This window comes from Lissotriton helveticus, chromosome 12 (assembly GCF_964261635.1).
Source record: "Lissotriton helveticus chromosome 12, aLisHel1.1, whole genome shotgun sequence".
Taxonomy (NCBI): Eukaryota; Metazoa; Chordata; class Amphibia; order Caudata; family Salamandridae; genus Lissotriton; species Lissotriton helveticus.
Genome location: NC_136073.1, coordinates 240,460,469 through 240,487,442, shown reverse-complemented (window position 1 = coordinate 240,487,442; position 26,974 = coordinate 240,460,469). Strand labels below are relative to the sequence as shown.

The following is a 26,974-nucleotide window of genomic DNA, read 5'->3' as shown; positions in this document are numbered from 1 at the left end:
GGGTGCCCTATGCCAGAGGTGGGCACAGGAGCATGAGCCAGGGCCATTCCTGGGCACTGTAAGTGCAGTGATGCCATTAAGAGTATATGGTGCTGGGAGGTTGTCATTACGAACTCCACAGCACCATAATGGCTACACTGAAGTCTGACAAGTTTGGTACCGAACTTCTCAGAACATTAAACCCGCACTGATGCCAGTGTGTGATTTAATGTAAAGTGCACCAGAGGGCATCTTAAAGATGCCCTCTGAAAACCTAACCTACAATCCACGTCTGGGCTGAGTGGCTGCAGAGGCTGCCACACAGCAGACATGTTTCTGGACCCCTGGGCGGAGCGCCCCCCACTATCCTGGGCCTGCAACAATGCGCATCCTGGGCGAGGTGCTAGGTCTCCTCCCCCAGGATGGGCAGGGGGAAGCTTCAAAGGCATGCCGCCTCTGTGAGCTTCTCCAGACCATTTGCTGTACCCAGCAACTGGCCCACGCCAGTTCTGACCCCCACTCTGGCTGGAAAAACTACGTCAGGAAGGGGGGGTGCCAGCCTGTGCCAACCCCACCCCTGAGGTGGGGGAGATGAGGTGAAGCACGACCCCGGGCTCCAGCCATCTTGAAGATGGGGAGCCCTGCCTAATTCCAGGTAGGCTCATGCCCCCTCCCACAGGAGAGGAGCAGGCTAGGGGGTGTACCCACCCCAGGACAGGGACCTATTGGTCCCTGCCCTTGCCCTACCTGTAACACCCCTAAATTCAGTATTTAGGGGCTCCCTGAACCTTCCTTCCTCAAATCTCGATACCACAAGAAGATCAAGAAGAAGACCTGCCGCGCAGCTGCTAACAACAGGACGACAACAACTGACTTGGGCCCAGCCCTACCGGCCTGTCGATCCTGGAACCTGCTCCTGCCTAAATCCCGGCAACTCCTGCGGACAGCGACCTTGGGACACCCGGAGGACCTGCTTGCCTTGACCCTCTTAAAGACTGGGACTCCCATCAGCAGAGGCTCTGCAGCAACAACCCCCCTGGTGCCAGCCAGGAAGCTCCGGACCAGCCCACTCTGCACCAGCCGAACCCGGCCCGTGCCTGAGTGATCCAAGACCACGAGGACGTCCCTCGGCGACTGGGACCCGAAGTCCAGTGCCCAAAGACCCTCCTGGACGAACTAGACGATGCCTGCAGACTCAGAACCAGGGGCCCACCCAACCGTGACCAAGTGAGGGTAAGCTTTTCCGACACCCAAAGACACCCCTGCACCCGGCGCCCTACAGCCCCCTGTGCCTCCCTTTGGGGTACCTACCTGTGCTCCAAGATCCCAACTTACCTCTCGACAAGCTGGTCGTCCCTGGAGAGTCTCCACCCCGCGCCTGCAGCCTTTGTGCCCTTTTGACCTTTTCCATAGGATAACATTGAGCGCCCGACGGCTCAAAAGCACCCTGCACCCAGCTGCCCGAGCACAGCTGGCTGTGCCACCTTTGTCCTATCCTGCTTCCACTTTGCCCTGAGCAAGTGACCAGGAGCCCAGCTCCCACAGCCGCGTGGCCTGCAAGCCAGCAGCCACCACCCGGAGGCCCCCCGCCCGTCCCCCATTGGATAACATTGGGCCTAACTACCTCTTCACCCGGCCGCCCAAGCCCCGCTGAGGGTGAAACAACTGTACCTACCTGACCCTGTGGGACCCCTGAGTCTATGCCCAGAACCACAACTTCACCAGTCGAGGACTCACCAGGAAACCGGTAACTCACTTACCTGCCATTGAATAACATTGACTGGTTTGACTCGAAAAATCTTCTGTCTACTTTTGAAAACTTGAAATATTCCTATAAAATCATCAGACTTCCGAATTCCGAAATACTCACCTGTGATCAGGAGAGGAGCCAGTACTGCACCTTATAGCACAGTGCTGAAACGCAAAAGTAATCCCTAGCGGGTTTACTAGTAACTTGTATTTTCTCCATAGGAATCCATTGTCTGCTTTTCTATGAAATTTCTTCTGTCTACTTTTGAAAACTAGAAATATTCTTTAAAAATCATACGAAATACTGAAACGTAATTACTTACCTGTTTGGAGTTGAGACCCCAGTGCTGGCCCCAGGAGATCAGTACTGGATTACAAAAGTAACGAGATCATACTTTACCTGCAACCTGAATTTTCTCCCGTTGGATAACATTGCCAGATTTCTGTTGAAAAGTTTCTAAGTGTGAACTTTTAAAATAGCTTTTTATTCCTGAAAAATAATTACAATACCTAAAACGTTTTTGCTAAACTGGTTTCAGCTTAGACCCCAGGACTGAACCTAGGAGCCAGTACTGGGATTACCAAAGTAATCGACAAAGTAATCAACTGTGTTTATATAAGGAAATCCATTGAGCTCAATGCTAAATTGTGTGTAGAATTGTGTTGCCTACTGCTACCCCTGTAACTATTGTCTTTCCAAAGTTTATTGCCTTTCTGCAAAGTACTCATCTGAGGCCTCTCATATTGAGAGCAGCATATTTTTGATGCCTGTTGGTTCGAGAAATAAAATAACTATATATTTTGATATAAAAACAATTGGCCTGGAGTTCAGCCTTTGAGTGTGTGAAACCTTTTGCTGACTGAGTGTGTACAACAAATGCTTTACACTGTTCTCTGGTACTGCCTTACTGCTCGACCAAGCTACCACTTTTAGAGAGTAAGGTCACACCTAGCTTTAACCTCTGTTATACCTCTGGGGTTTGTGGACTCTATACACACTGTACCTTATTCTGGTCCAGTACATATAAAGCCACTTTCTGACACCTATACATGCTAAGATCTGGGATAAAGGGTAAATCAAGGTACCCCTTCTTTCTGTCACTTAATTTGTGTGTGAATTAGGTAACTCTTAGTTATGACTACAATTAGCATGTCATTTGAATGTCAGAGAGATGGGCCAAATGCTTTCATTTTATCTTCTCTGGACAACAGTTGAGCTGAGACCACAGCCACATGCGTGAGGTTAAGCTTAGTCAAAGGCGTAGGAAGTCCCACCAAATACATTTTAGCCGTATTTCATATGGAAAATAAAACAATACTTAACACAGGAAACTATCTAAGATGAAAATGCTGTAGTGGAACTTCGAAAATATGTTGGAAGCAAATACATTTAGGTCCACTAACCAATCAAGGACTAGGTATTACAAAACAAGATTCATTATTAGGGTGCTGCTGAATGCAAACAACATGAACCTTCCTGGTTGGCTGAACATGAACAAGCATTTTCTCAGTAATGTTAAAGTTATGGCAATATAACAAATGAGGAAAATTAGTAGACCATTGAAATGCCCATTCATACCACTGAAGCCTGGTGTGAGCTCTGCCAACCGCTGAGAATAAAAACTGCCCGGTTGAATCATCTTCAGTCCCTTCAAATGCTGCTCGAAGATTTCTCTTCTCTCCTATGAAACAAAAGATGAAGTACCAGTGGTCAGTGATTAGCATGGCTAGAGGCAGTGTGGTCATAGAAAAACCTTGACAAAGGTAATGTGCTTAATAATCATTAGAGTTAAAGGTAGGATGATCCTAGTCAGAGCAAAAGGCTGACCAGTCATGGACTGCCAGAGATAACTGTGTTCTCAGACATTCACCAACTGAGGCAACCTCAAGGTTAGATGTTGCAAACTCTTATACAGTTAAGGGAGAATGAAGTACTCTCTATGAATATCAGACCAAGGGTAGGGTGCTCATAAAAAGCAACAAGGGTACACAAGGGTTAATTGGGTTTAAGGCCTCTCTATTAGATCTTGCCTGCTCCAACCCAGCAAAAAAGAGACGTGTTTCGGCTGTCGCTGCAGCTTGCTTCAATCTTAAAGTGCGCCATTTTGGTCTCGGTCTCAATTCAAAAAAATTCATAGACATAGAAAAGTTCATGAGGGCTATATATCACATCATTGTTACTGAAATTAAGAATCCTGGGTGAAGCAATTGTTGAGAGCTGTAAAACGTCTTGTCCAGGGAGGTGGGAGGGTTGGTTATGATGCTGATGAGGATTCCCCTAGAAGAGAACTAGGATTACGAGTACGTAACTTTTCCTTCTCTTCCAGGGTATTTTCATCACTAGTCATAAGCACTGAATAGAAGAGCAAACCCATCCCACAAACAGGCAGACAAGAAATAAAACAGCTGCAGCAATCACCCGAAAAGGTTCCTTAAAGAAGCCTGCCCTACTTGAGTATCCACTCTAGAGTCTGAATCTAGACAGCAGTGTCTAGTGAAAGTATGAACAGCTCTCCAAGTAACTGCCTTACATATCTCTGAAATTGGAATATTTCGAAGAAGACCTATGGTAGCAGCCTTTCCCCATGCAGAATGTGCTTTAGACCTACCAGGAAGGGGTTTCTCTGCTATCTGGTATGAAAGAATAATGCATAATAAAATCCATCTAGAAATAGACTGTTTAGAAGAATGCAGGCCTGTACATGCTGGACCATAGTTTATGAAAAGACGGTCTAACGGTCTAAAATCCTTGGTTTTGTCTAAATAAAATGTCAGGGCTCTTAACGTCCAGAGAATGCAAGGACTGTTCTGCTGGCATTGCTGGATTAGGGACTAAATGGGTATGGAAAATAGACTGGGTAATGTGGAAAACCGAAACTACCTTAGGGAGAAAACTGGGGTGTGTTCTCATAACCACTCTATTACTATGGAATACTGTTAATAGTTAGGACTCACATAGAGCCTGAATCGCACTAACTTTACGCACAGAGGTAATAGCAACTAGGAAAGCTGTTTCCCATGTAATATGTTGTAAAGTGGCTTTATGTATGGGTTCATGGGGGAAGGGGGACTGCATTTATCTAGAAAGAACAATGTTAAGTTCCCAAGGAGGAATAATGGACTTAACTGGTGGAAAAAACATTTTAAGGCCTTCTAGAAAATCTTTAATTACAGGCATTTTAAAAAAGAAGGTTTGTGATGGAGACTTCCTATAGATAGTTATGCCTCAAGGTGAACTTTAATAGAAGAAAACTGTAAGCCAGACCTTGCTTAATGAAGAATATATGGTATCAGTATATCTTCTTGACAGGAGGAAGGATTTTGGTTATTCTGGATACACTAAATACAAAATCTCTTTCAATTGATAGCGTATGATTTTCTTGTGGAAGGATGCTTGGCTTCTCTTAGAATGTTCATGCACTCATGTGGAAGACGTAGATGGCCATATTGCAGGAATTCAGAAACCAAGCGGTCAAGCTCAGTGATGGAAGGTTGAGGTGCAGAATCAGTCTTCCGAACTTGTACAGGAGATTCTGTCTGCATGTCAATCATTTGTGTGGTCGCTTTGACAGGTGAAGATGATCTGTGAACCACCACTTACAAGGCCATTCTGGTGCTATCATTATCATTCTGGTTTTGGAATTGTAGAATTTGATGAGCACTGTGGGAATAAGAGGAATTGGGGAAAACGCATAGAGAAATTTCCCTGACCAATCTATCAAAAGAGCACTCCCTTTTGACCATGGTTGGGAGAACCTGGATGAGTAGTAATGGCATTTATTTTGTTTACGTCTGCAAACAAATCTATTTGCGGATAACCCTACTCTCGAAAAATGTCTTGCAAGACTTCGTTATTTAGAACACAGTTGTGGTTTTCTTGAAATATTCGGCTGAGTAAATCCACCTGCATGTTCAAAAACCCTGGAAGATGAAGAGCAGTTATGGTTAAGTTCCTGGTTATTAACCATTTCCAGGTGGCTTGAGCTTCTAGAGGCAGGGGTCGAGAATGAGTTCCTCCTTGCTTGTTCAGGTAATGCACTGTTGTTGTATTGTGGGGAGGAACAAGCAGGGAGTATGCTGTTATTGAAGGAAGGAAGGACTTCAGGGCCAGATTAGCTATCATAAGTCTTCTCTTTATCCGATCATACCCCTCGACTTTGCAGGTGTCTCATGTGTGTTTTCCAACCATGGAGAGAGGCGTCTGATCAAAGGTTGAATTAGGAGAGCTGGATGCAATGGTATCCCTACTAATAGGTTCTTCGGTTGATTCCACCAAGGAAGAGATTGGATTGCACGCAGTGAGAGGGTCAGTTTCTTTTCCCAGTGATCCGAGAACTGATGCGTTTGATCTTCTAGACATTGTTGTAAATGCCTCAGGCGAAGCCTTGCATGTGAAACTAGAAAGATGCAAGATGCCATTGATTCCAATAGAGATGCGACCTGCTTCGCCGCTGGATGATGAATATGTAAGAGATTGTGACCCTTCAAACTGCTTGATCATATGGGTTATCAAGGATTGCTCCCAAGTATTGTATCTTTTGAAGTGGGTGGCTCGATAGTAGGCTTTGAGGTTTTCTTGCAGACCCAGGTTGGTTAGTGGTCTGAGGCAAGACTGGAAATGTTTCTCTCTCCATTGCTGATATGCCTGTTATTAGCTAGCTGCCCAGGTAAGGATAGACAAAGATTTTTCGTTTACATAGATATGCTGCGACAACCACCATGCCTTTTGCAAATGTTCAAGGGGTTGACTTTAGCCCAGAAGGTAGAACTTTGTATTGATAAGAATTTGTGCCTACTTTGAAACAAAGACATTTCAGATGTTTTGCTATTATTGGATAACATAGGCATCTTTGGAGGTCTATTGTACACATCGAGTCTCCTTGGTGAAGCCGAGGATAGATCTGGTGTAACACCAACATTCCGAGCTTCTCTTTCTTAATGTACTTGTTCAGTACTTGAAGATAGCGTATGGTTCTGAATTCGTCTTTTGGTCCTTTCTTTGGCACCAAAAAATATCGGGAATACATTCCCAATCCTTTCTGATGATGAGGAAACTCCTGCAACACATTCTTTTGAAATAGACTGGTAATTTCCCTTTGCAGTAGGCCTTTCTGTAAAAGCGATATTTTCGATGGTGGAACTGAAGGAGGAGGAGACCTAAAGTGAAGAGAATAACCATTTGAACAATATTCAAGACCCATTTGTCATATGTTATTAAGCGCCACCTCTTGATGATTTTCAAGCGTGATAGGGCTGTTTTGACTGCTGTTGGTGGTATTCGTGAGACCAATGAGGGGTTTGAACCATCTGAGGAAAATATCTCCTATCGTAGGGTCTGTACCTCATTTGATATTCTCTCCGCTTTTCTAGGTCAACAGCCTTCAAGGGGTCCATCTCAGTTTTCATTCGGGAAATTTCGTCATCTGCATGAGACAGAGTGTGTTCCCTGAAAATGCCAAATTCAGAATACGATGTTGGGCTCCTGGTTTGAGATAAGTGAGTCTGAGCAAAGATGATCTACATGCACAGATCCCATGACAATATCCATGAGCAGCCAGGTCGAACGTGTGAGTTGCTGAGCCTACGATCCGATTTTCCACTAGGCCACTGTCGTTCAAGATCTCTTGAAAATATTGACTGTCTTTTTTGGGGAGTTTTTTTGTAAATCTATGTAATGAATCTGAGATCTTCCCAACAAGGCATAAGCAGTGGCAACCACCATAGTCACCATCATAGTCGATGCTGATGTTCCACACATCTTTTTTCCCAGAGCATCTATTTGCTTACTTTCTCGATCCAGAGGTACGGAAGATGAAGCAGCAACAGTGTGAGACTTCTTTTCTGTCGCTACAATGACAGAACACAGAGGAGAATCTGCTCTAAATGAAAGCGGGTCTTGGTCAGGTGGCTTACATTTTTTGAGAAGTTGAGACGGTGCAGGCTTCACTGATGCAGGTGTAAAACAATTGCATCACAGGTTCTGACAAGCTGGGAACCAGAGGGAGTAAAGGGCATGCTGTCATTCTTTGATGTAAAGTGCCAAATATTACCCAAGATGACATTGTAGGGATAGGTATATCTATTTTCAACTTTGTTGTTCCTCTTATTAGCAGCTCTTTAAAAGTCAGAAGATCTTCTACTGGAGAAAAACTTGGTGGAGGAGTATCGGTCAGAGTTAGTGAACGACCTCTGACTGACGAGCCGGTGGTGGCTGACCAAGATGGGGGCGTTTTTTAGACTTTCTCAAAAATCTTTTCATCACTGGGTTTGTGAAGAATGATCTTTGATTTGGGCCTTTCCATAAGCCGTTATGGCGCTAGGTGATCTTTGATCGAACATAATTGAAGCTTGATCTGTTAGCAGGTAAGGAAGGTTAATATTCTCCTGGCATGAGTGTGGATGCTGACTGTTAAGGTACCAAATCACAAATCTTTTCCACTTGAAACTATAAGAACTTCTTGTGAATGGTTTCTGTGTTTCCTTAAGAATTTTCAGACAGTTTGGCATTTAAGTGTCCAAACTGTCTGTTCTCAGGAGCCATGCTGCCAAATTCAAGGATTATACATTGGGATGAAGGATCTTCCCTTTCCCCCTGAACAGTAGACTATGGTTGTATGGCAGTGTGGGGGTTGAGTGATATGAGAAAAGCCTTTGGAAACCATAATTGTCTTGGCAATTATGAGAATCATGGTCGCATAATACCTTTTGAACTTCATGACTGATGGTACTGGCGATATCGATGGAAAAGCGTACTGAAATCAGTTTGCCAAAGTCACAAAAAGACCACTGCCCATTGACCGTGAGTCCCACATTCTGGATCCGTAGCTTGGGCATTTTGCGTTTTTTCCAACTGCAAATAAAGCCTTTATCTGGGAAATCCCAGTCCTGAAAGAGTGTGTTGGACTTGGCCCTTTTTGCAGGGGCATCCCTGAACCTTTTGCCTTCCTCCTGTATTCTGTCTGAATTGTTTTTGTTGGTTTTATGACTCTGGGCACTTTACACTGCTGATCACTGCTAAAGTGCATATGCTCTCCCTAGTGTAAATTGATATATGGATTAGTGACTCCATGATTGCCTGGTTTGGTTTACCGGTCAGACCCTAGTACAGTGCACCAGGAGTGCCCAGGGCTTGTAAACCAAATGCTGCTGGTGGGCTTGCAGCACAGGCTGTGCCACCCACAGAAGCAACCTGTAAAAGTGTGCCTAAGGCCTGCCATTGCAGAGCCTATGTGCAGTCTGGTGCTGCCATATTGACTGAGCACGTGCACCCACTTGCCAGTCCCTAAACCTTCCCTTTTCTTTATATGAGACACACCTATGGTAGGCCCAAGGGCAGGGTGCATTGTAAGTATTAGGTAGGACAAGCCCTGGTGTGTGTGGCATGTCTAATAGTGAATTACAGCCATTTTCGTTTTTCACTATTGCAAGGCTACCTGTTCTCCATAGGCCAGAATGGCCAGTTAGATTATTACATTTTATAATCCTAACTGACTCAGGGAACATGGAAGAAATTCGAGTTTAGTATGCCTGAACTCAGAATGATAAAATACATGTTTTAGTGAAGTTGGTTTTAACATTCTGTGTTTGAAAATACCACTTTTAGAAAGTAGGTATTTTCTTGTCTAACTATCCAAGCCTGCCTCTGCTAGGTTGTGTATTCCTTGTCTGGAGTTTGAGTGACAGGGCTGGGGGTTTCCAGGAGACAGGATGAGTCAGCCCATTGGTGAATAGAGAGATCTGCATCTAGATGGGTGGGAGGAGTTTCACCTGGGACCTGAATAGGGCTGTGCCTTCCCTCCACAATGCTGGCTCTACCTCCTGCCCTGCACTGTGAAAGGAAAGATGGAGTCCTGTAAACAGAGTGTTCCAGGACTGACCAGAACTGGTTTGGACTAGGCAAAATCTCCTCTGCCCTCAGAGGACAACAGACGTTGGGGTATAAGTAGTGGGACCCTGATCCCAAGAATTTAGATCACTTTTGGACAAAAAAGAAGAAACCTTTGCGGAGGAGAGGAACCTGAAGAAACAGAGGAGAGACTATCCCTAAGCTGAAGTGTTGCTTGGGGAATTGGCCTGCAGTGGTTGCCTGACTGCCAAAGAAAGGAGAGAGGAACTTTGTGTGTACTTTCATTAACTTGTGTAGGGATCTTGCCTCCTGCTTTTTTAAATAACAAGGACCTACCTCGTACAAGGCTTTGAAAGTAAGGCATAATGTCTTAAATTTGATACGGTTAGAAACGATCAGCCAATGCAATTCCTTGATGGCCGACGAAACTGGGTGGAATTTGGGCAGGTTGAACACAAGCCTGGCTGCCGCATTCTGCAAACTCAGAAGTTTCTTCATATGTTGTTTTTGAAGTTTGGCAAAAAGGCCATTATAGTAGTCCAATTTCGATAAGATTAATAAAGAGACAACTGTTTTTCTGGTGGTTAAAGGGATAAAAGAAAAGGGGCCGAAACAACCGAGCTGATGTGTTTATTAAAACTTAACTTGTCGTCTATTATTACCCCCAAATTTCTTGCTTTTTGTACAGGAGTGGGGAGAGTTCCCTTATCTTTTGGCCAGCAAGCCCGGTTTCAAAAAGAAGGGTTTTAGATATATTGCAGTTTCCGATAAATTATAATTAAACTATTCTTTCTATGTTCATGGTAATGGTCATGTGACTCACGGAAGGAGGTGGCACACAGAAAAAAAGTATATAAAAAAAGAGCTGACGAGGCGCTCGGTGTGTGATCAAGAGCACTTTGATGCTTGAAACGCGTCACCCGTGAAAGGTTGATAAATAAAATCTTGCCTTGCCTGAAGCCGTGGGGTCCGTCTCTTCATTTCGCCGCTGTGGTGGAGGTTTTGAAGATTTCCGCTATATATATGGTTTCCGCCAGTGAACAAGGATACTTTGTATTCGAAACGCATCCGACGGTGGTGGTGAAATAAAACTAAGATCTGTTTAACCACGAAACTCATGGGTGTCCGTTTTCCGTTGAGTCCGGGGGGGGGGGGGGTGGCTGTATATACATACATACATATATATCAAAACAACACCCTTTCAGGCATAGAGTTACGCATAAATTATGCAAAAAAGAAGGAGAGAACTCTGGGTAGTTCTCAAGTTTAGGTGGAAAGCAGCCCCTGTAAGAGCATTCTCAACACCAGCGACACTCTAGATCTGCTCACCTCAAATGTCTGTTTTTAGGTTTCGCCTGGGGCACGGAGCTTTAGCTCCGCCCCCAGGAGAAATCTTATGTCTCTACAGTGTACTGCTTAGTCCCGCCCTCTGTTCCATTGGCTAGCTCCATAAATGGAGGCTAGCCATTGGAACAGAGATCTGTCCGTCATGGCCGGACCAGATTCGTGGGCGTTCCTGCATTTTTTTCCCTCTCCACCCTTTTTGCATCGTCATCGGGCGGTGGGCGGAGTTTCGTTTTTTGTTTTTTTTGGTGTTTGTTTTCGTCATTATGCCGACCACGGCCGCCGGAAGAAGTCCAAGTGAGACCCCGTTCCCGCCCTTATGGGTGATCAGTTCGCACTTTACAAATACCGGGTATGTAGATGAAGGTGGCACCCGCGGGGGGGGGCCGCGGTTCGCTTTAGTAGTGTGTTGTTAGGGGTTGTAAGCGCTATGCATGCATTCGGTACAACCCTGAGGGAAGTGAGTAAGAGAAATGATGGAAATGGGGGTTTGACAGTCGTGCAATTGTCGAGCTGACAGTGGGGAGGCTGGAAGGGTGATGGATGGGAGAGAGAGACGGTCAGACTTCAGAAGTGGAAAGTGAGGGGTCGAACTAGCGGGGTGATTAAAAAGAGAGGGGATAGGCCGAGATGGTGAGACCAAATGGCACCGGGAAGCGAAGATTGTGATCCTGGACAGATGGAAATGGGGTGAGGGGCACGAAAATGGGACGTTCACAGACGCGCTGATGGGGTGGGTGGCAGGTAAGACCCAGAGGTAGAAAGTGATGTGGTGTATAGAACGTGCAGAGCAGGCAAATGGGAGGATGGAGGCGAGAGACGGAGAGGAGGCGAGAAGGGGTGGGCAGGCGGCGAGGCGGGGACAGGTACAGAGTCACTCGGGAAGAAGGCGAGAGGATGGAAGGAGACGGAACAATGGGGGCAGAGAGCCAGGGAGAGGGCGGAGAAGGAGAAAAAGAGAAAACTCCCGCTTGGATATCAGTTAAAAGGAGATACATGGAATGAGCGGGAGAGAGTGAGCTAAGGGGGCGGATGAAACGTCTGCAGGGGAAAAGAGACAGGAGAGAGATGCGAAGAGACAAAGGAGATGAGAGGAAAGGGAGAACAGGGGGAGGGCAGAATCGAACGTGGGAAGAGAAGCAACAGAGAGCGGGAGACATGGGTAGGACATTCAAGAGAGAAAGGTGAGACTAAAAGCAAAAGGCAGAGAAGTATCGAAGGAAGAAAAACGGAGGGAGTGGCAGCAAAAGAGGCGGCGTGTGGGATGGGCAGAAGAACACATGGTGATGGAAAGAGGCAGAAAAATTGGTAGAACATGAGTGAAAGCAGCGAAGAAGACGGGTAGCAACAACGATGGGTAGAAAAAAGAGCAAGAGGGGACAAATGGAGTGAGAGGGTGTGCTGGGGACAAAGGAGTGATAGTGAAAGGGGTTGAACGTGATGGTTAGAAACAAAGCCTTGTGGTAGGAGTGGGGTGAGATGGCAAAGCAGTGGAGGGGAGGCAGTTGCCCAGAAACTGGTCAAACCAATTAAAATACCTGGCCATGCGGGAACCTTCCAAAATATTCTGGCTTCAAACTCATTAACAGCTCCACCTTAACCGTCAAAACTAAGAGATGGCCACGAAGCCAGATTTCTACCAAATCTACTCGCTCCGAGGTCCATCATCTCAAAACAGTACCTTCAAAATGGCCGTCTCACAGATTACAGAAAGCGGTTCATGGTGGGTGTGCTCAATCACGACTTGCAACACCAAGTATTTCAGCACGGTTTTTAAGCCCAACTCACCGGTCTACAATCCCAGGATGGTTTCCTCCTGAATTCTGTTCACCCTGTAAAACAGTATGCGTTACGTGCAAGCTATCTTCCTTACCGCTCCTAAATCCATGTGTCAGAAACTTCAGATGTGTGGCAAAAGCTGAGGCCTGAAAAGCAAGGCAGTGCTCAGGTTGTGTGGGCTGTGAGGGCTGTGAGGGCTGTGTGGGCTGTGTGGGCTGTGTGGGCTGTGTGGGCTGTGTGGGCTGTGTGGGCTGTGAGGGCTGTGAGGGCTGTGAGGGCTGTGTGGGCTGTGTGGGCTGTGAGGGGTGTGAGGGCTGTGTGGGCTGTGTGGGCTGTGTGGGCTGTGTGAGCTGTGTGGGCTGTGTGGGCTGTGTGAGCTGTGTGGGCTGTGTGAGCTGTGTGGGCTGAGAGAGCTGTTGGCAATGTAAATAACAATGCCATTTATTTATAAGTAAAAAAAAAAAGAAATGTCATGAGCAATGCCAATAGCTCTAACTTTTCCAAAGGCGAAACCATTGCATTGTAAATGCTTGTTCTATCAAAGTTTTTAAGCAGAGGATTAGCACAGTGCTATCCACGCCGAGATAGAAAATGACAAAGTCTTTTGCAATTTGTACAGCAAAGTTTTTAAGCATAGGACTAGTACAGTGCTGTCTTTGCCGAGCTGTAAAATTACAAAAGCCATTTATCACTCCAGGCACAATATTACAGCTTTGAATTAGTGAAATACCAACTCAAGCCAACCTGAAATGAGTAAAAGCAACCCCTGAATTAAAAGCTTGTAAGAGGATGTCTACATGAGTTTAAGTTTGTACTAGTTAACTTCCTGAGTCCATGCGTACCCAGTTCTGACCAAAATGGAGTGGAAGCCTACAGCAGCAATGCTGCCAATGGATCACAAGTTTGGCGCTTGAGGTCATTTTTGTTACAGGTAACCTACTGAGCTAACACGTGTTCTGCTGGATACTTCTAACTGCACATTCTGGTTCTTTGAAATATCCGCCGGCTGGATCCAGAGTATTTTTAATCAGTGACTCTGTTCGCTAGTAGGTGGTGTTGAGCTGCTCCTTGCTGGCTCCGTACCCCCAGAAGTGACGGAGCAAAGCCACATACAAGTGCCACCTATGTGCACTGACAGCAGCTTGTTTGCATCTGTCATGAGACGCAGATCCAGAGCTCCGCTCCCATATTTTGTCTATCTTTGGCATTTCGAAAATTGGTTCTGGAAACAGAATGCTAAAGAATATGTCCCATACAAGTACTACAGGCTTTAAGCTGTGTCAAAACTTCCACAAGGACTCCAAGAAGGTGTTGTCTATGAGGCCTTGGCTTCAGTTACGACTTCTAGTAACATGACAAGTGTACCCTCATGCACTCAAAGGCAAACCAAGACCAGAGGCAAAACTGTGCATCGTCAAGTATAAGAAGTCACACATCGTACAGGTTCCATTCCAGCTCCAAACTAGGCCATGTGACTGCTTCACTTCCAGCACAAAACCTTCAGGTAAGTCATAGGCCAACTCCAAATGCAAGCACAAGTAAGCAAAGTAGTGCTCAAGCCCCTTCCGGTCACACTGGTTGTATGGAGAAGAAGTGAGGGTGTGAAGATCTGACCTGCACTCCATTGAGAACATCAGTCCTAGAACAAATACCTCAGCTGATGCTGGTGTGCCCCAAGTTCCCATGGTTGACCCCACAGGAAATCAAAGCATTCAAGGAGGCCATACTGTACATTCTTAGTGTGCTTATGACTCCCTCTGTCACACATTTAAGTCCCTTGGGACCACATGGACCACCAGTCGGGATACTGACAGTAGGTCCTCCTGACAGGGCATCATACTGATGATGCCCTATACTTTGACTCATGAAACGTCTCTGGGCTTGAAGCCTCCACTAAAACAAAAAGAAATGGGCCACCTATGGAGCACCTTTACTTTGAGGCAATTAAGTTAATTTGTACAAAAGTAGTTGAACAAATTTAGCAGGAGGGGTAGCAACAACACCTCCCCCCTAGTGAGCAGTCAGACGCCCATTTCTTCAACCAACTGTAACTTACATGGATTATTCATTAACTGGCCACATATTAATTTGAACATTTCCAACACTCTTCGATGTTAGTTTTTGCTTACTTGCAGAGTGGGAAGGTCAATAAAGATGTGTCTATCCAGTCGACCAGGCCTCATTAGAGCATTGTCTAAAATGTCGGCACGGTTCGTAGAAGCCAATACAATAACGTGATCTGTTGTTCCCATTCCTGAAGAGGGAAAAGAGAAGAAATGGAAACGTATGGTGTGACATTTCTCATTAAAAAAACAGTTATCCAATGTTATTAAAGAATGTTAACTTGCTATGAATCATATTCTAGAATATCCTGCAAGTTTCCATCGCCATTTCCACATCTACCTTTCAATAATCCTAAAATGTTCTCCATCACAGGATCTTCATTACAATTCAAACATTAAATCTTCCCTTTTATTGGAGAGTTCCTGGAACACTTTAACAGGGAGAAACCAATCTTTTCAATTATAAAAATACTTTTCCTAAGCAATATTTTCCTTTTACTTTTTTAACAAATATATGTATTACTAAGTCATCGAAAACCACTCTGTAGTTATTGTTAAGTTGGTTAACAGATAGGAAATGTGTTTTTCAGTGCTAACAACTTAGGTCCAATTTGATAAGTTCACAAAATATGTCAAAGGAAAAAAATAAGCATGCACATTCAATTAATGGAGAGCAACTAAGAGGCCCAATGTTCTTACTCTCTCATTTCACATTAAACGTTTAAATAAAAGTTTTGTCCTCCACTCCAGAAGAAAATGCTGACTGTATTGGTACCAAAATCATCCACTTAGGTCTCGGCGCTAAAGCCTTTAATCATCCTTCAGCACCAATTCCTTCAATTCTTCTGTTCATGAAGTCAAAACCTACAACGTCGAGCTCTTCAATGGCACACAATACCGGTGCTCAAAGCTGTGGAAAGTAACCTGCTCCAAGACCAGTATTGAAGACCTGAAAGTTTTAGCAATAGAGAAGGTAAATAGTGAAAAAAGGGAAAAGCACTTTAGATAGGAAATTAGCCACTATTTCATCAGAAGTGAAACAATGTTTTACAGACAAAGAAAGGGAGAAAGAATACAAAGAAAAGAAGCTCCCCTAGATCATGGGTCTACGTCCTGGATATCACTCATCTCTCAAAAGTATATACACGCTCTGCTAGGTTAATCCTTATGGAGCACAAGTTCAGGAAATTAAAAATGGAGCTGCATGCTACCCTTATGCAAAATGTATCCAGCTTATCCTATTCAAACATCTGCCAAGAGATTCTGATAAGATCCTAAATCACAACTCAGTTTCTATAACCTTGCACGATTATATCCATTTGCCCCAGGGCTGCTTGATGGTGCTGGTCAGCACCAGAGAGGGCTTGACACATGCCATCTACTGGCCTAGGTGGAATATCTTCTGAATCTCGTGCCTGTCCAACAATGTACATCTGATCATGAACAAGCTTCATTATGTGTTGCCATGCCTGTTGGTCCTCAAAATATCAGGCCACTAACATGCATCTACATGAGTACATTGTGTAGCAATTTCAAGATGCAGTAAGTGTCTAGGCCACTGCTCCTGTGATCCGAGATGTGCTGTTATGGACGTTCCTGCTAGTCCAAGCTACGGCCCTGGAGTCATAAATAAACATGGTACTGTCGGACAGTGATCATGTTCTTCAAGAAAACAACAACTCCTGCTGAGTTAGCCCTACCCACTGTTGACATTAAGAGGGCACTGGAGTACTACAGTGAAAGAAGGAAATATTTGATGTCAAGTCAGCTTTAATAGTACATTTATAATTTATATCGTATCTCAACACTTAACCATATCATATATATACACAGGGTGTGTAAATTTGGCATAAATACAACTGAATATAACACCCCTTTCAGTCCTGTTCCATTATCCATCAAAGGTAACTATAACTGCAAGACGGAGTATGCTGTTTATGTTCTGGGGTGCACCTGTGGCCTGAGATATGTTGGCAGCACCAGGCTACAGGTGCACACCAGAATATTGCAGCATCTCCGTGCAATAGTTAACAACGACAGTTCTTACCCTGTCGCGAGACACTTTAAAAGTGTACATAAATGAGGGAGGAGCTTTGCGCGCAACCGTGATGGCCGCGTGAGCACAGGGCTCCCGGACCTTCGCCACCTCCTGCACTTATCCTGAATACTATCCTGGTTATGACGACGGGTCATTGAAGATGCAACCCAGCTGATATAATAGCTGTTTTCAGAACTCGATTTGGACTCCGGGAACCGATTTTACGATACTCTGAACTTTTGTGGCCTGCTCCATGGAACTGCCCCGGGCTAGAGTCTATGGCCTGCCCGGACAGTAATTAAACAACATCGGCCTGCCTGATCCTGCTCTCTACCCAGGTCTTGGCTTTCGGTTTCGCTTTTGGCCTTGGACCCTCTCCCGCCTCGGTCTCTCTCCTACCGCCCATGGCGTAATCAACTTCGCAACTTCGCTCCAGTATCATGATCGCATGTCACTGGTCGTCATATGGCAAGTTGTAACCTGCTCTTCTAGCGGACCCCTTTGGGTGAGCTGAACTGAGCCATTTTCACCAGGTCTCGAGGACCCCTCGGGGGCGCAACTTCTAAGATGGCCGGCAAACCGGAGATCGAGAAGCGAAAGACCAAGTCTGTCCACCGTGAGGGCACCGTACAATCGAATGTTATGGACCGATACACGCATCCTAAGGGATCCCCTGGTGGTGTGAGTAAGTCCCTAGGTGATGTGGGAGATGACTCGACGGCGGGAGATGATTTGACCCTACGTGATGTCATGGGCGCCATTGCCAGCATGAAGACCTCTATTGGCCAACAATATGAGACCCTGGCCCTAAAACTTGACACTGTGGCAATCGATGTCAACCTGATCAGGGCGGATTTGGCTAAGACCAATGAAAAAGTTAAATCATTGGATTTGAAGACCTCCAGCCTCACAACTGATGTCTCCGATCTACAAACGGAGGTCTGCAATTTACGGTCTTCCAACGATTTCTTTTCTCACCGACTGGAGGATTTTGAAGGTCAGGCAAGACGAAATAACGTTCGTATTGTTGGGGTCCCTGAAAAACCAGAAAGCCCAGCTGTGGATCTCCTCATTGAGGACCTCATCGTCAACCATCTTGCACCTAAAGGCTTAAGCAACTTCTTTGCCGTTGAGCGTGCTCACAGGGTGCCGGGAGAAAAGCCTAAGCTGGGTGCTACCCCACGACCCATAATCGCCAGGATCTTCAACTTTCGAGATAGAGATGTTATCCTGCAGGTGTCGCGGCTGGGTGGCCCCACGAAATTCGAAAATACCACGGTGAGCTTCTACCCGGATTTCACCCAGCTCGTGCAGAAGCAACGGATGGGGTTCCAGGGGGTGAAGAGACGATTGAGGGACAGGGACAGAAATACGCAATGCTCTTTCCAGCTCAGCTGCGTGTGGAATATGGAAATCGGACGTTTTTCTTTGATCACCCTGAGGCCGCTAGTGACTGGCTCGACAAGCTGCCCAGGCAGCAGGAACACTCTGAACATTCTGGCGGAGCTGAAGGTGGCCCGATGGAGCATGAATGAGAAATGGACCTGGTTTCCTGGATTACATACAGACCATCCAGCTGTGGTTTGCTGACTCTTAAACTGGCTTGATAGTACCCAGGGGTGGCGGGGGGGGGGGGGGGACTCTTCCTCCTCTGGGGTTTCTTTTCGTAGATTAGTTATATGTTAGGGCGACAGGCACACTGCAAGTTGGGGTGGCTTTTGAGTCTAACGCAGGGGTGCAGGGTGGTGGGTCGTGTTTCGGGTGTTTGTTGGGGGGTGGAAGTTGTTGGTGTTCCGTTTATTTCAAGGCAATGTATTGATTGACTTCTGGATTTGGATGTTGCGTTCGTTGTGGGGTGGATGCAGCGATTATTCCTGGGATGGGGGATAGGGGATTGAAATTACTATGCTGGAATGTTAATGGGTTGGGGGATAGGATAAAGAGGGGTGTTGTGTTACAACTGTTGAGACGCCTCTCCCCCGATGTTGTACTACTGCAGGAGACACATCTGATAGGAAATACATGCCATGCTATGAATCGGCGGGGCTACCGTCTTCTGGCACTTTCTGGATTCACCACTGGCTCTAGGGGGGCGGGCATACTGGTCAGGAGTTCCCTCCCTCCGGAGGTGGATGATATCATCCTTGATGATAGGGGGCGGTACACCGCCATCACTGGAAGATGGGAGGGGAGGACTATCAATCTGCTTTCTGTCTATGTCCCGCCTGGCCTTCAGACTACGACCTTTGCCGACTTGGGGAGAGTGATTTTGGAGCTTCCGGAGGGTATCCTAGTAGTGGGTGGTGATTTTAACTCGGTTGTTTCTGGAGGTGACGATCGCTACCCCCCCCAGGGAACTCGTAAGATCACGGTCCTGGCTGGGTGGCTTCTTGGATACGTTGGGATTAATAGATTGCTGGAGGCTTCTTCACCCGGGGCAGTTACAATACAAGTTTCACTCTGGTGCACACGGTAGTCTCTCGAGACTCGATTACATTCTGATGCCCGCGACTCAGGCCTCTTCTGTCAGGGAGATTAGACATTTGGCTAGGGGTATTTCGGACCACTCCCCGTTATGGCTTGTGATGGAAGCGAGGCAGGGAACTGAGGGTCGGGTAGCCATGATTAACCCTTGGTACCTCCGCGATCCTAGGACCCGTGCGGAATTGATCAACTCATTGGATCGATACTTCACGGAAAATGTGGGATCTGTGTCGTCTTCTATCTCGCTGTGGGAAGCCTTCAAGACTGTTATCCATGGCCAGGCGCTATCATTAATCAATGGCGCTAAGAAACGTAAATGCGAAGCTGTGGTCCGACTTGAGACCGAAATAACTGACTTGGAAGCGGAATTGGAGCTTGGTTTCACTCAGGACAAGCTCCACCTCCTCAGTCTCAAGCAACTAGACTATAGGGCACTGGTAACGGACTCCGCCAAAGTGATGAGTAGAGAGCAGCAAGGACGTTTGTATGATGTGGGAGAAGGATTCCCCCGACCTACTCTTCCTTACCGAAACCTGGCTACAGGACTCGGATGCCGCTATCCTCAATCTTACCTTTCCATCGGAATATACGGTGTTCACATTGAATCGCGCCACGAGAGGAGGTGGCATTGCCATGGCAGTAAAATCGTGCTTCCCCTCGAAATGGAAATCCCTTGGTCTGCCAGCCTGCGAGAGTGCCCTTTTTAAAGTGGCCTTTAGTCATCATTTCACGCTTAGCGGTATCCTTATTTACCGCCCTCCAGGCAACGACACAGTCTTCAAGGCCGCTCTTGCCGACATGGTAAGCTCTCTAGCGCCTAGTTGTGTGAATTTTAACATCACTGGCGACCTTAATATTCATTTTGATTGTAGGTCGTCCACAGCCATAGATACCTTGCTCGCGGACCTTGAAGCACTGCAACTTGTCCAACTTGTCACACTTCCCACTCATACTGGGGGACATATCCTTGATCCCTTTTTTACCACCATGGAGAGGGTGAAGGTGTCCAACCCGATCCCGGTGGGCTGGACTGACCATCTGTTGGTGGAAGTTTTCTGTCCCATTGACGATCTGCCATTCAAATCAGTGGATAGGCTGATTCTTAAAAGACAGTGGCACAAGCTTAAACTTGAGGAGTTCTACAGGTTACTGGAGAAGGAACCCCTGAGCTCCATTCTGAATGTGGAACAAGGTTACGAACTGTTTTGCAAATGGATTTCGGATGCCCTTGACTCCCTCATACCAATGTGCTGGTCGAAATGTCATACTAAGGTACCTAGCCCGTGGTATAACGACTCTCTTGCCGAGCTTAAAAAAATCTGCCGGAAAGCTGAGAGGGAATGGAGGAAGTCCTACGACCCTAGTCTGAAATCCTCTTATTTTGCCAAACTTAAGACCTATCACAGGGCAATTTGTAGAACTCGTGCCGCATTCTATGCCCAGGAATTCCAAACCAGTACTAACCCCTCAAAATTAATCTTTAAGGTCCTTAAAGACCTTCTGAATAAAAGGGCCACTTCGGCAGAAATCTCCACCGACCCTCATTGTGAAAGTCTGGCATCTTTCTTTTTAGAGAAAGTGCAGGCTATCTACCGAGGATTTGACCTGTCTCTGCTCAATCCAGAGCCAGCTGGCACTAACTCCCTGGCTTGTGAGACTCTGACCTCCTTGCCTGACCTGTCTATGGAGGCTTTTGATATGCTGAGCCTCAGGATTAAATCTGGCTCTCCTTTGGATCCGCTGAAGCCTGATCAAATCAGGATTCTCTCCCCCTTGTGTCGTGTTCCGATACTTTCCTTGATTAATTTGTCGTTATCATCTGGAACGGTCCCCTCCTCGTGGAAGCAGGCGGTAGTCACCCCAGTTCTGAAGAAGGCAAACTCAGACCCGCTCCTGCCTGAGAACTACCGCCCCATATCTCTTCTTCCCTGGCCTGCCAAAGTCATCGAGGCTCATGTAAATTCCATCTTAACTGACCAACTTTCCCGTAACCATATACTGGACCCGAGTCAGAATGGCTTCCGGTCGGGACACAGTACCGAGACCGCTTTGCTCTACATGATCGAGCACCTACGTTTGGTGCTCGACTCCGGGCGAACGGCGGCGCTCCTTTTATTAGATCTGAGCGCCGCATTCGATACTGTGTCCCACCGTGTTTTAATTCGGCGTCTAGAGGAAGCTGAAATAGCGGGGACTACTCTTCAGTGGTTCCGCTCTTTCCTCTCGGGTCGGTCCTTTAAGGTGGCTATACCACCTGGTCAGTCCACCTTCCATCCTTTGGATCTGGGGGTTCCACAGGGCTCCTCGTTGAGCCCGACCTTGTTCAACCTCTACGTGAAACCGCTAGCTGCAATCGTCAAATAATGGGGTTTGACGATGACCTCATATGCTGACGATACGCAGCTGGCGGTGACACTGAGTGGAGACCCTGAAGTGGATGCCCCCAGATTCCGAGCAGGACTAGTGGCAGTAGCAAATTGGTTGAGAACCAACTGCTTACAATTGAACGCCAAAAAAACCGAAGTCATGGTTTTGGGGAAACATGCAGAGCTTTGGGGAGATCAGTGGTGGCCTCCAGAACTGGGCGTCACTCCCGTTCCAGCTTCCGAAGTAAAGAACTTAGGGGTCTGGCTGGATCCAGCGCTTACCTTTACGAGCCATACGAAGAAGGTTGCAGCCACCTGCTACGGCATTTTGCGAGGCTTAAGACCGATCCTTAAGTTTTTTGATTCCTCTACCCGGCAGCTCGTGGTCCAGGCCACGGTTTTATCTCGGTTAGACTACGGCAGCACTCTGCTGTTGGGGATAAACCAGGCTGAGGCATCTAGGCTACAAAGGGTACAGAATGCTGCGGCGCGGGCCATTGTTGGCCTTCCTAGACATTGTTCTGTTTCCAGCACTATTTCCGCCCTTCATTGGCTGCCGGTCAGACAAAGAATTAAGTTTAAGTCGCTTTGTCTGGCCTTTAAAATCATGAAGCTCTCTTCGCCGCCTGCACTTGCTAACTTGCTTATCCCCTATGTCCCTTCGAGGTCCCTGAGATCGGAGGCTCTCTATCTTGCGGCCTGCCCCCGTTTCAAACTCAGCAGGATGGGTGGCCGCTCCTACCGAGTGCTTGCCGCTGGTTTGTGGAATTCACTCCCGGTGCACATTAGAGCTCTGGATAATCTGACCGCTTTTAGGCGTGCTATTAAAACTTTCCTGTTCTCTGTACTTGGTTAGTCGTCTTTTTTCCTTTTTCTGCGTGTTATGTTTTAGTACCTGTTCAAGCGCCAGGACGCCCCTTCGCTGGGGCAGCTGTGCGCTGTATAAATAACGATAACATAACATAACATAACATAAGGCGGGAAAGTTGATTGCCTGGCTAGACAAGAAGGAGAGGGCGAGTCGTGTGGGCCCCTTGATTGAGAGAGTGGATGGAGTGAGAGTGACTGACCCTATTGAGATTGTGGAGTGTTTTGCAGAACACTTCCAAACTGTATACTCCCCTGTCTCCGACAGGCCGGAGCAGGACTCGCATTTGCTGTTAAGAGACATTGCGCTGCCCAGCTTGTCGGATTTAGACAGGGAAACGATGGATGCGACGCTTTCCGTCGAGGAGGTGGCGACTGCTATCCGCTCCGTGCGATCTGGAAAGGCCATGGGCCCTAACGCACTCCCCATTGAGCTCTACAAACTGCGCCCTGATAAATTAGCGCTGGATCTTCGGTCTATGTTTTTGGAGTCGTTTGATGTGGGCTCCCTCCCTTCTGATCAACGACTTGCATCTATTGTCGTGATTCATAAGGAGGGGAAACCACGAGATCGTTGTGTATCGTACAGACCTATATCGCTCTTAAATGCTGAGACCAAGATCCTCGCGAAAGTGCTCGCAAACCGCTTGAGGACTGTAATTGGCGACCTGATCCATCCAGATCAATCCGGTTTCATTCCACACCGTAACACGGCATTGAATCTGCGGCGCTTACATGGCGCCCTTGCGAGGGCTGCGTCGCTACGTGAGCCGGCCATATTGGCCTCCTTGGATGCCACAATGGCGTTCGATACGCTAGAATGGCCGTACCTATGGGTGGCCCTTGCGAAGTTTGGTTTTGGCCCTGTTTTCATCGGCTGGGTGAAATTGCTGTACGAGGAACCATTGGCTCACGTGGTCGTGAATGGTTGAGTTTCTGGGCCGTTTACCCTCGGAAGGGGTACGCCTTGTCTCCGCTTCTTTTTGCCCTCGCCTTGGAACCATTGGCAGCCTGGCTGAGGTGGGAGCCATCGATGAAGGGTATTCGGTGGACCCCGGACTTTGAGGACCGAGTGTCACTTTACGCAGATGATATCCTGTTGTACCTCACGTCACCTCGGAAGTCGCTGATAGTGTTGTTTGATGTTCTAAATTCTTTCGGGAAGAATTCCGGCCTCGTAATTAACTGGTCTAAGTCTTGTGTATATGTCCTTTCGGGTGAATTTCCTCCCTTGCTGCGTGGTTGTCCCATACAGGTAGTACAGGCGGGATTCCAATACTTGGGGGTCTTTATTGCCCTAGATCCTGTGGTCCGCTATGAACGTAACTTGCTCCCCCCGCTTCAACGCCTAAGGACTGATGTTATGGCCTGGCGCAAGCTTCCGTTGTCCCCCCTCGGACGAGCAGCATTATTTAAGATGATGTCACTGCCCCGGCTCTTATATGCGTTGCAAAATACATTTGACGTTATCCCAGCGAGCTACTTTCGAGAGGTGGAAGGTCTACAGAGGCAACTGATATGGGGCGGGTGATCTCGCATTGCCCTCGCCAAGCTGACACTCCCCTGGTACGATGGTGGAATCGCACTCCCAGATATTAGGCGCTATTATTGGGCCTCCCAGCTGGGGGCAATCAATCATGGCACGTATGGTCCTGCGTCGAACCCCGCGTTCGAAATGGACAAGTGGCTGTTGCCTGGCGGGGATTACAACAGGGCGCTCTATACAAAATCTGCCGGGAAGATGCTCACGGGTCCAACTAAGATAGCGGTGCAAGCATGGTATCGTGCGAATGCTGCAATGGGATGGAAGGATAGATTGACTCGAGCGACTCCACTTTACGCATCCGAGAGGCTTGGCTCCCTGTGGAAGACGAAAGGCTTTGATAGGTGGGACGTGATTGGTATTTGCAGAGTGAATGATGTCTGGGTCAAGGACAGGGTCAAGACTTTTGAGGAGTTGAAGGTGGAATACGAGTTAAGTGATAGGGAGTTATTCCGTTATGTGCAGATTCGCCACGCGTTGAACTCGGTCTTTCCGTCGGGTACCACTATCCCGGAGGCATCCCCACTTGAAGACCGGGTACTGGATGGGCACGTCCCCGACAGTACAATTTCTCTGATCTATAAAAAGTTGATAAATAATCGGGTTGGCCTCTTAGACCGTCTCAGAGCGGCCTGGACCGGCGATGGTTTGGAGTTGGACGATGAGGACTGGCAGTCGGCGGTATCTTCGCCGAAGGAGGTTGCAATTCCGGCTCGTCTCCGGTTTGTGCAGCTTAAAATCCTCCACCGGATCTATGTGACTGGTCCTCGCCTTATTAGTATGGGGTATTCCTCGGACGGGATGTGTAGGCGTGGATGCGGTCTACTGGGCACTTTTCTTCACATACTCTGGGAGTGCCTGGCGGTTGTGCGTTATTGGAACCGAGTGCATGCGGTTATGGAAGAGGTCACGGGTGTTGCGTTGCTGCCTGAAGCTAGGAGATGTTTGTTGAATGTTTGGGAGCCGACTGACTATGATGTGGCTCAGACTCAGTGGGTGACCCTCGGGAATATGATAGCCAAGAGAGATATTGCCCAATTGTGGGGTTCTCGGAGGCCATCCACTGATCTGGTATGGAAGGAAAACATGGACTGGTGTATGTTTAGAGAGTAGACAACATACGTGGCACGTGGCAGGCCCTGAAAATGGGGAAAAGTCTGGGGCCAGTGGAAGTCCTATCGAGGTGAAATATGTACACCTCCCTCCACACATGTTAAGACCACTCCACCTTCCCCCTGACCCGACATTCCTACTACTGTTTCAGCTAAAATGCCTCCAGACTTGCAGTTTCCCCTTGCTCTCCCCCATCCTATATTGTTGACTGTACCAGGGTTGTGTGTCTTCCTTCCCGCAGGACGCTTCTCCATTTGTAACAATTGTATTGCCTTGTTTCTTTATTGTTTATGTTTTTGAAATTTTAATAAAAAGAAATATAAAAAAAAAAGTGTACATAATAACAACCTACAGTGTCTCAATTATTTTGTTCTCACCTCGGTACCTAAATCTCGCAGGGGAGGAGACAGGGACAAAATGTTACGACAATTAGAATCAAAAATGATTCTGGAAGTAGACGGTAAGGTCCCCAATGGACTTAATACAACGGAGGACCTTTACCATTTTCTGTAGGGCTCTGCAGATATTGAGGACAGGGGTGTATATAATTCATGATTTGGAAATATATCTGTTATTCCAGCATGAAAGGCCATTTTGCACCCGCCCTCACCTGTACCTTTCTATATTGACTATATTTGAAATGTCATTCTTTATTAGCTTATTCTTTGGTAAAATATTCTTTTTCTTTTATTGTCAGTTAATCACTTGTTCTTGACACTAGGGAATACAGTTTTGATTTATTAAATTCAGCTGTGTCAACATTGTTTATCACATCATGGCAGTCATTTGTGGGTTCCCTGCCATTAAATTCCAACACATTACAAATGGCATTCGAGTTTATCATGTGAGATTAAGTCGAGATTTGTTGGGTTTAGAACATATTGGGGCTGCCATCTATTACAGATGTCCCCAATAGGAACAAAATGAATTTGGCATATTGTTGTATTTAACCTGGACAGTACCTGTACTATTAGCATAAGTTGCACTATATCAATTTGTTTACACTGTTATACTATGCATATTCCACAAGGAATAAATACTTTTTAGAAATTTTAATATTTCTAATCAGGTTTTAGATATAAAAGATATCACTTTTAACTTATGATGAATAATTTGCACTAGTTCCATGGTTTACATTTGCGATATTTTGCACATTTTTATAATGCTGCTAATAGTATTTAGATCATTTGTACTGTAAAAAAAGTTTTCTTTTGGATATAATATGTATATTGCTGCATTCATGCAGGTATTAATTGCCATTAATGAATTCATACAGGAATTTTAGATTTTTTTTAATAGAATGTATATATTTCTGCATTTATGCAGGTATTAATTGCCATCAATGAATTCATTCAGGAATATGTTCTTTTGTGTGATATAATTTCATACAAATTAATGTGACAGGGAAACGTCTGTTTTTCTATTAATGGAGCCATGTTGACTGCATAGTATGTTGTTTGTGTTTATAAGTCACATGGTGTGCACCACAGCATATAAGAATAAGGCTTGTTTAATTACATTTCACTGTGAGCAAGGGCATCCGCCCGAAACGCGTCAGTCTGCTGCTGCTTTTTCGAACTCTGGTGAAAAAAAATCTTCCTGTCTTACTTTGGGACTCGTTGGTCTTTGTTCGCCACAAGTTGGAGGTGCAGGATCTTTTACTTGAACTCATATATATATATATATATACATACACACACTGGGAACTTTTTAGCAATATACACACATATATATATATATATATAGATCGTCGCTCCGTACTTCGAAGACTCTGTGCACTCGTGGGCGGGTGCTGTCAGCGGC

At 46.4% G+C, this 26,974-nt stretch overlaps 1 protein-coding gene across 1 annotated transcript in view; it reads right to left on the bottom strand.

The window, feature by feature from the left end:
• Positions 1–26,974, bottom strand: part of SPG7 (SPG7 matrix AAA peptidase subunit, paraplegin) — a 329,497-nt gene that overhangs the window by 128,123 nt on the left and 174,400 nt on the right. The window contains exons 10-11 of the mRNA XM_078670829.1: positions 14,827–14,951; positions 3,308–3,410 (exon numbers count right to left, since the gene is read on the bottom strand). Of these exons, the coding sequence (XP_078526955.1) occupies positions 3,308–3,410; positions 14,827–14,951 (228 nt within the window). The remainder of the gene's footprint in view (positions 1–3,307; positions 3,411–14,826; positions 14,952–26,974) is intronic.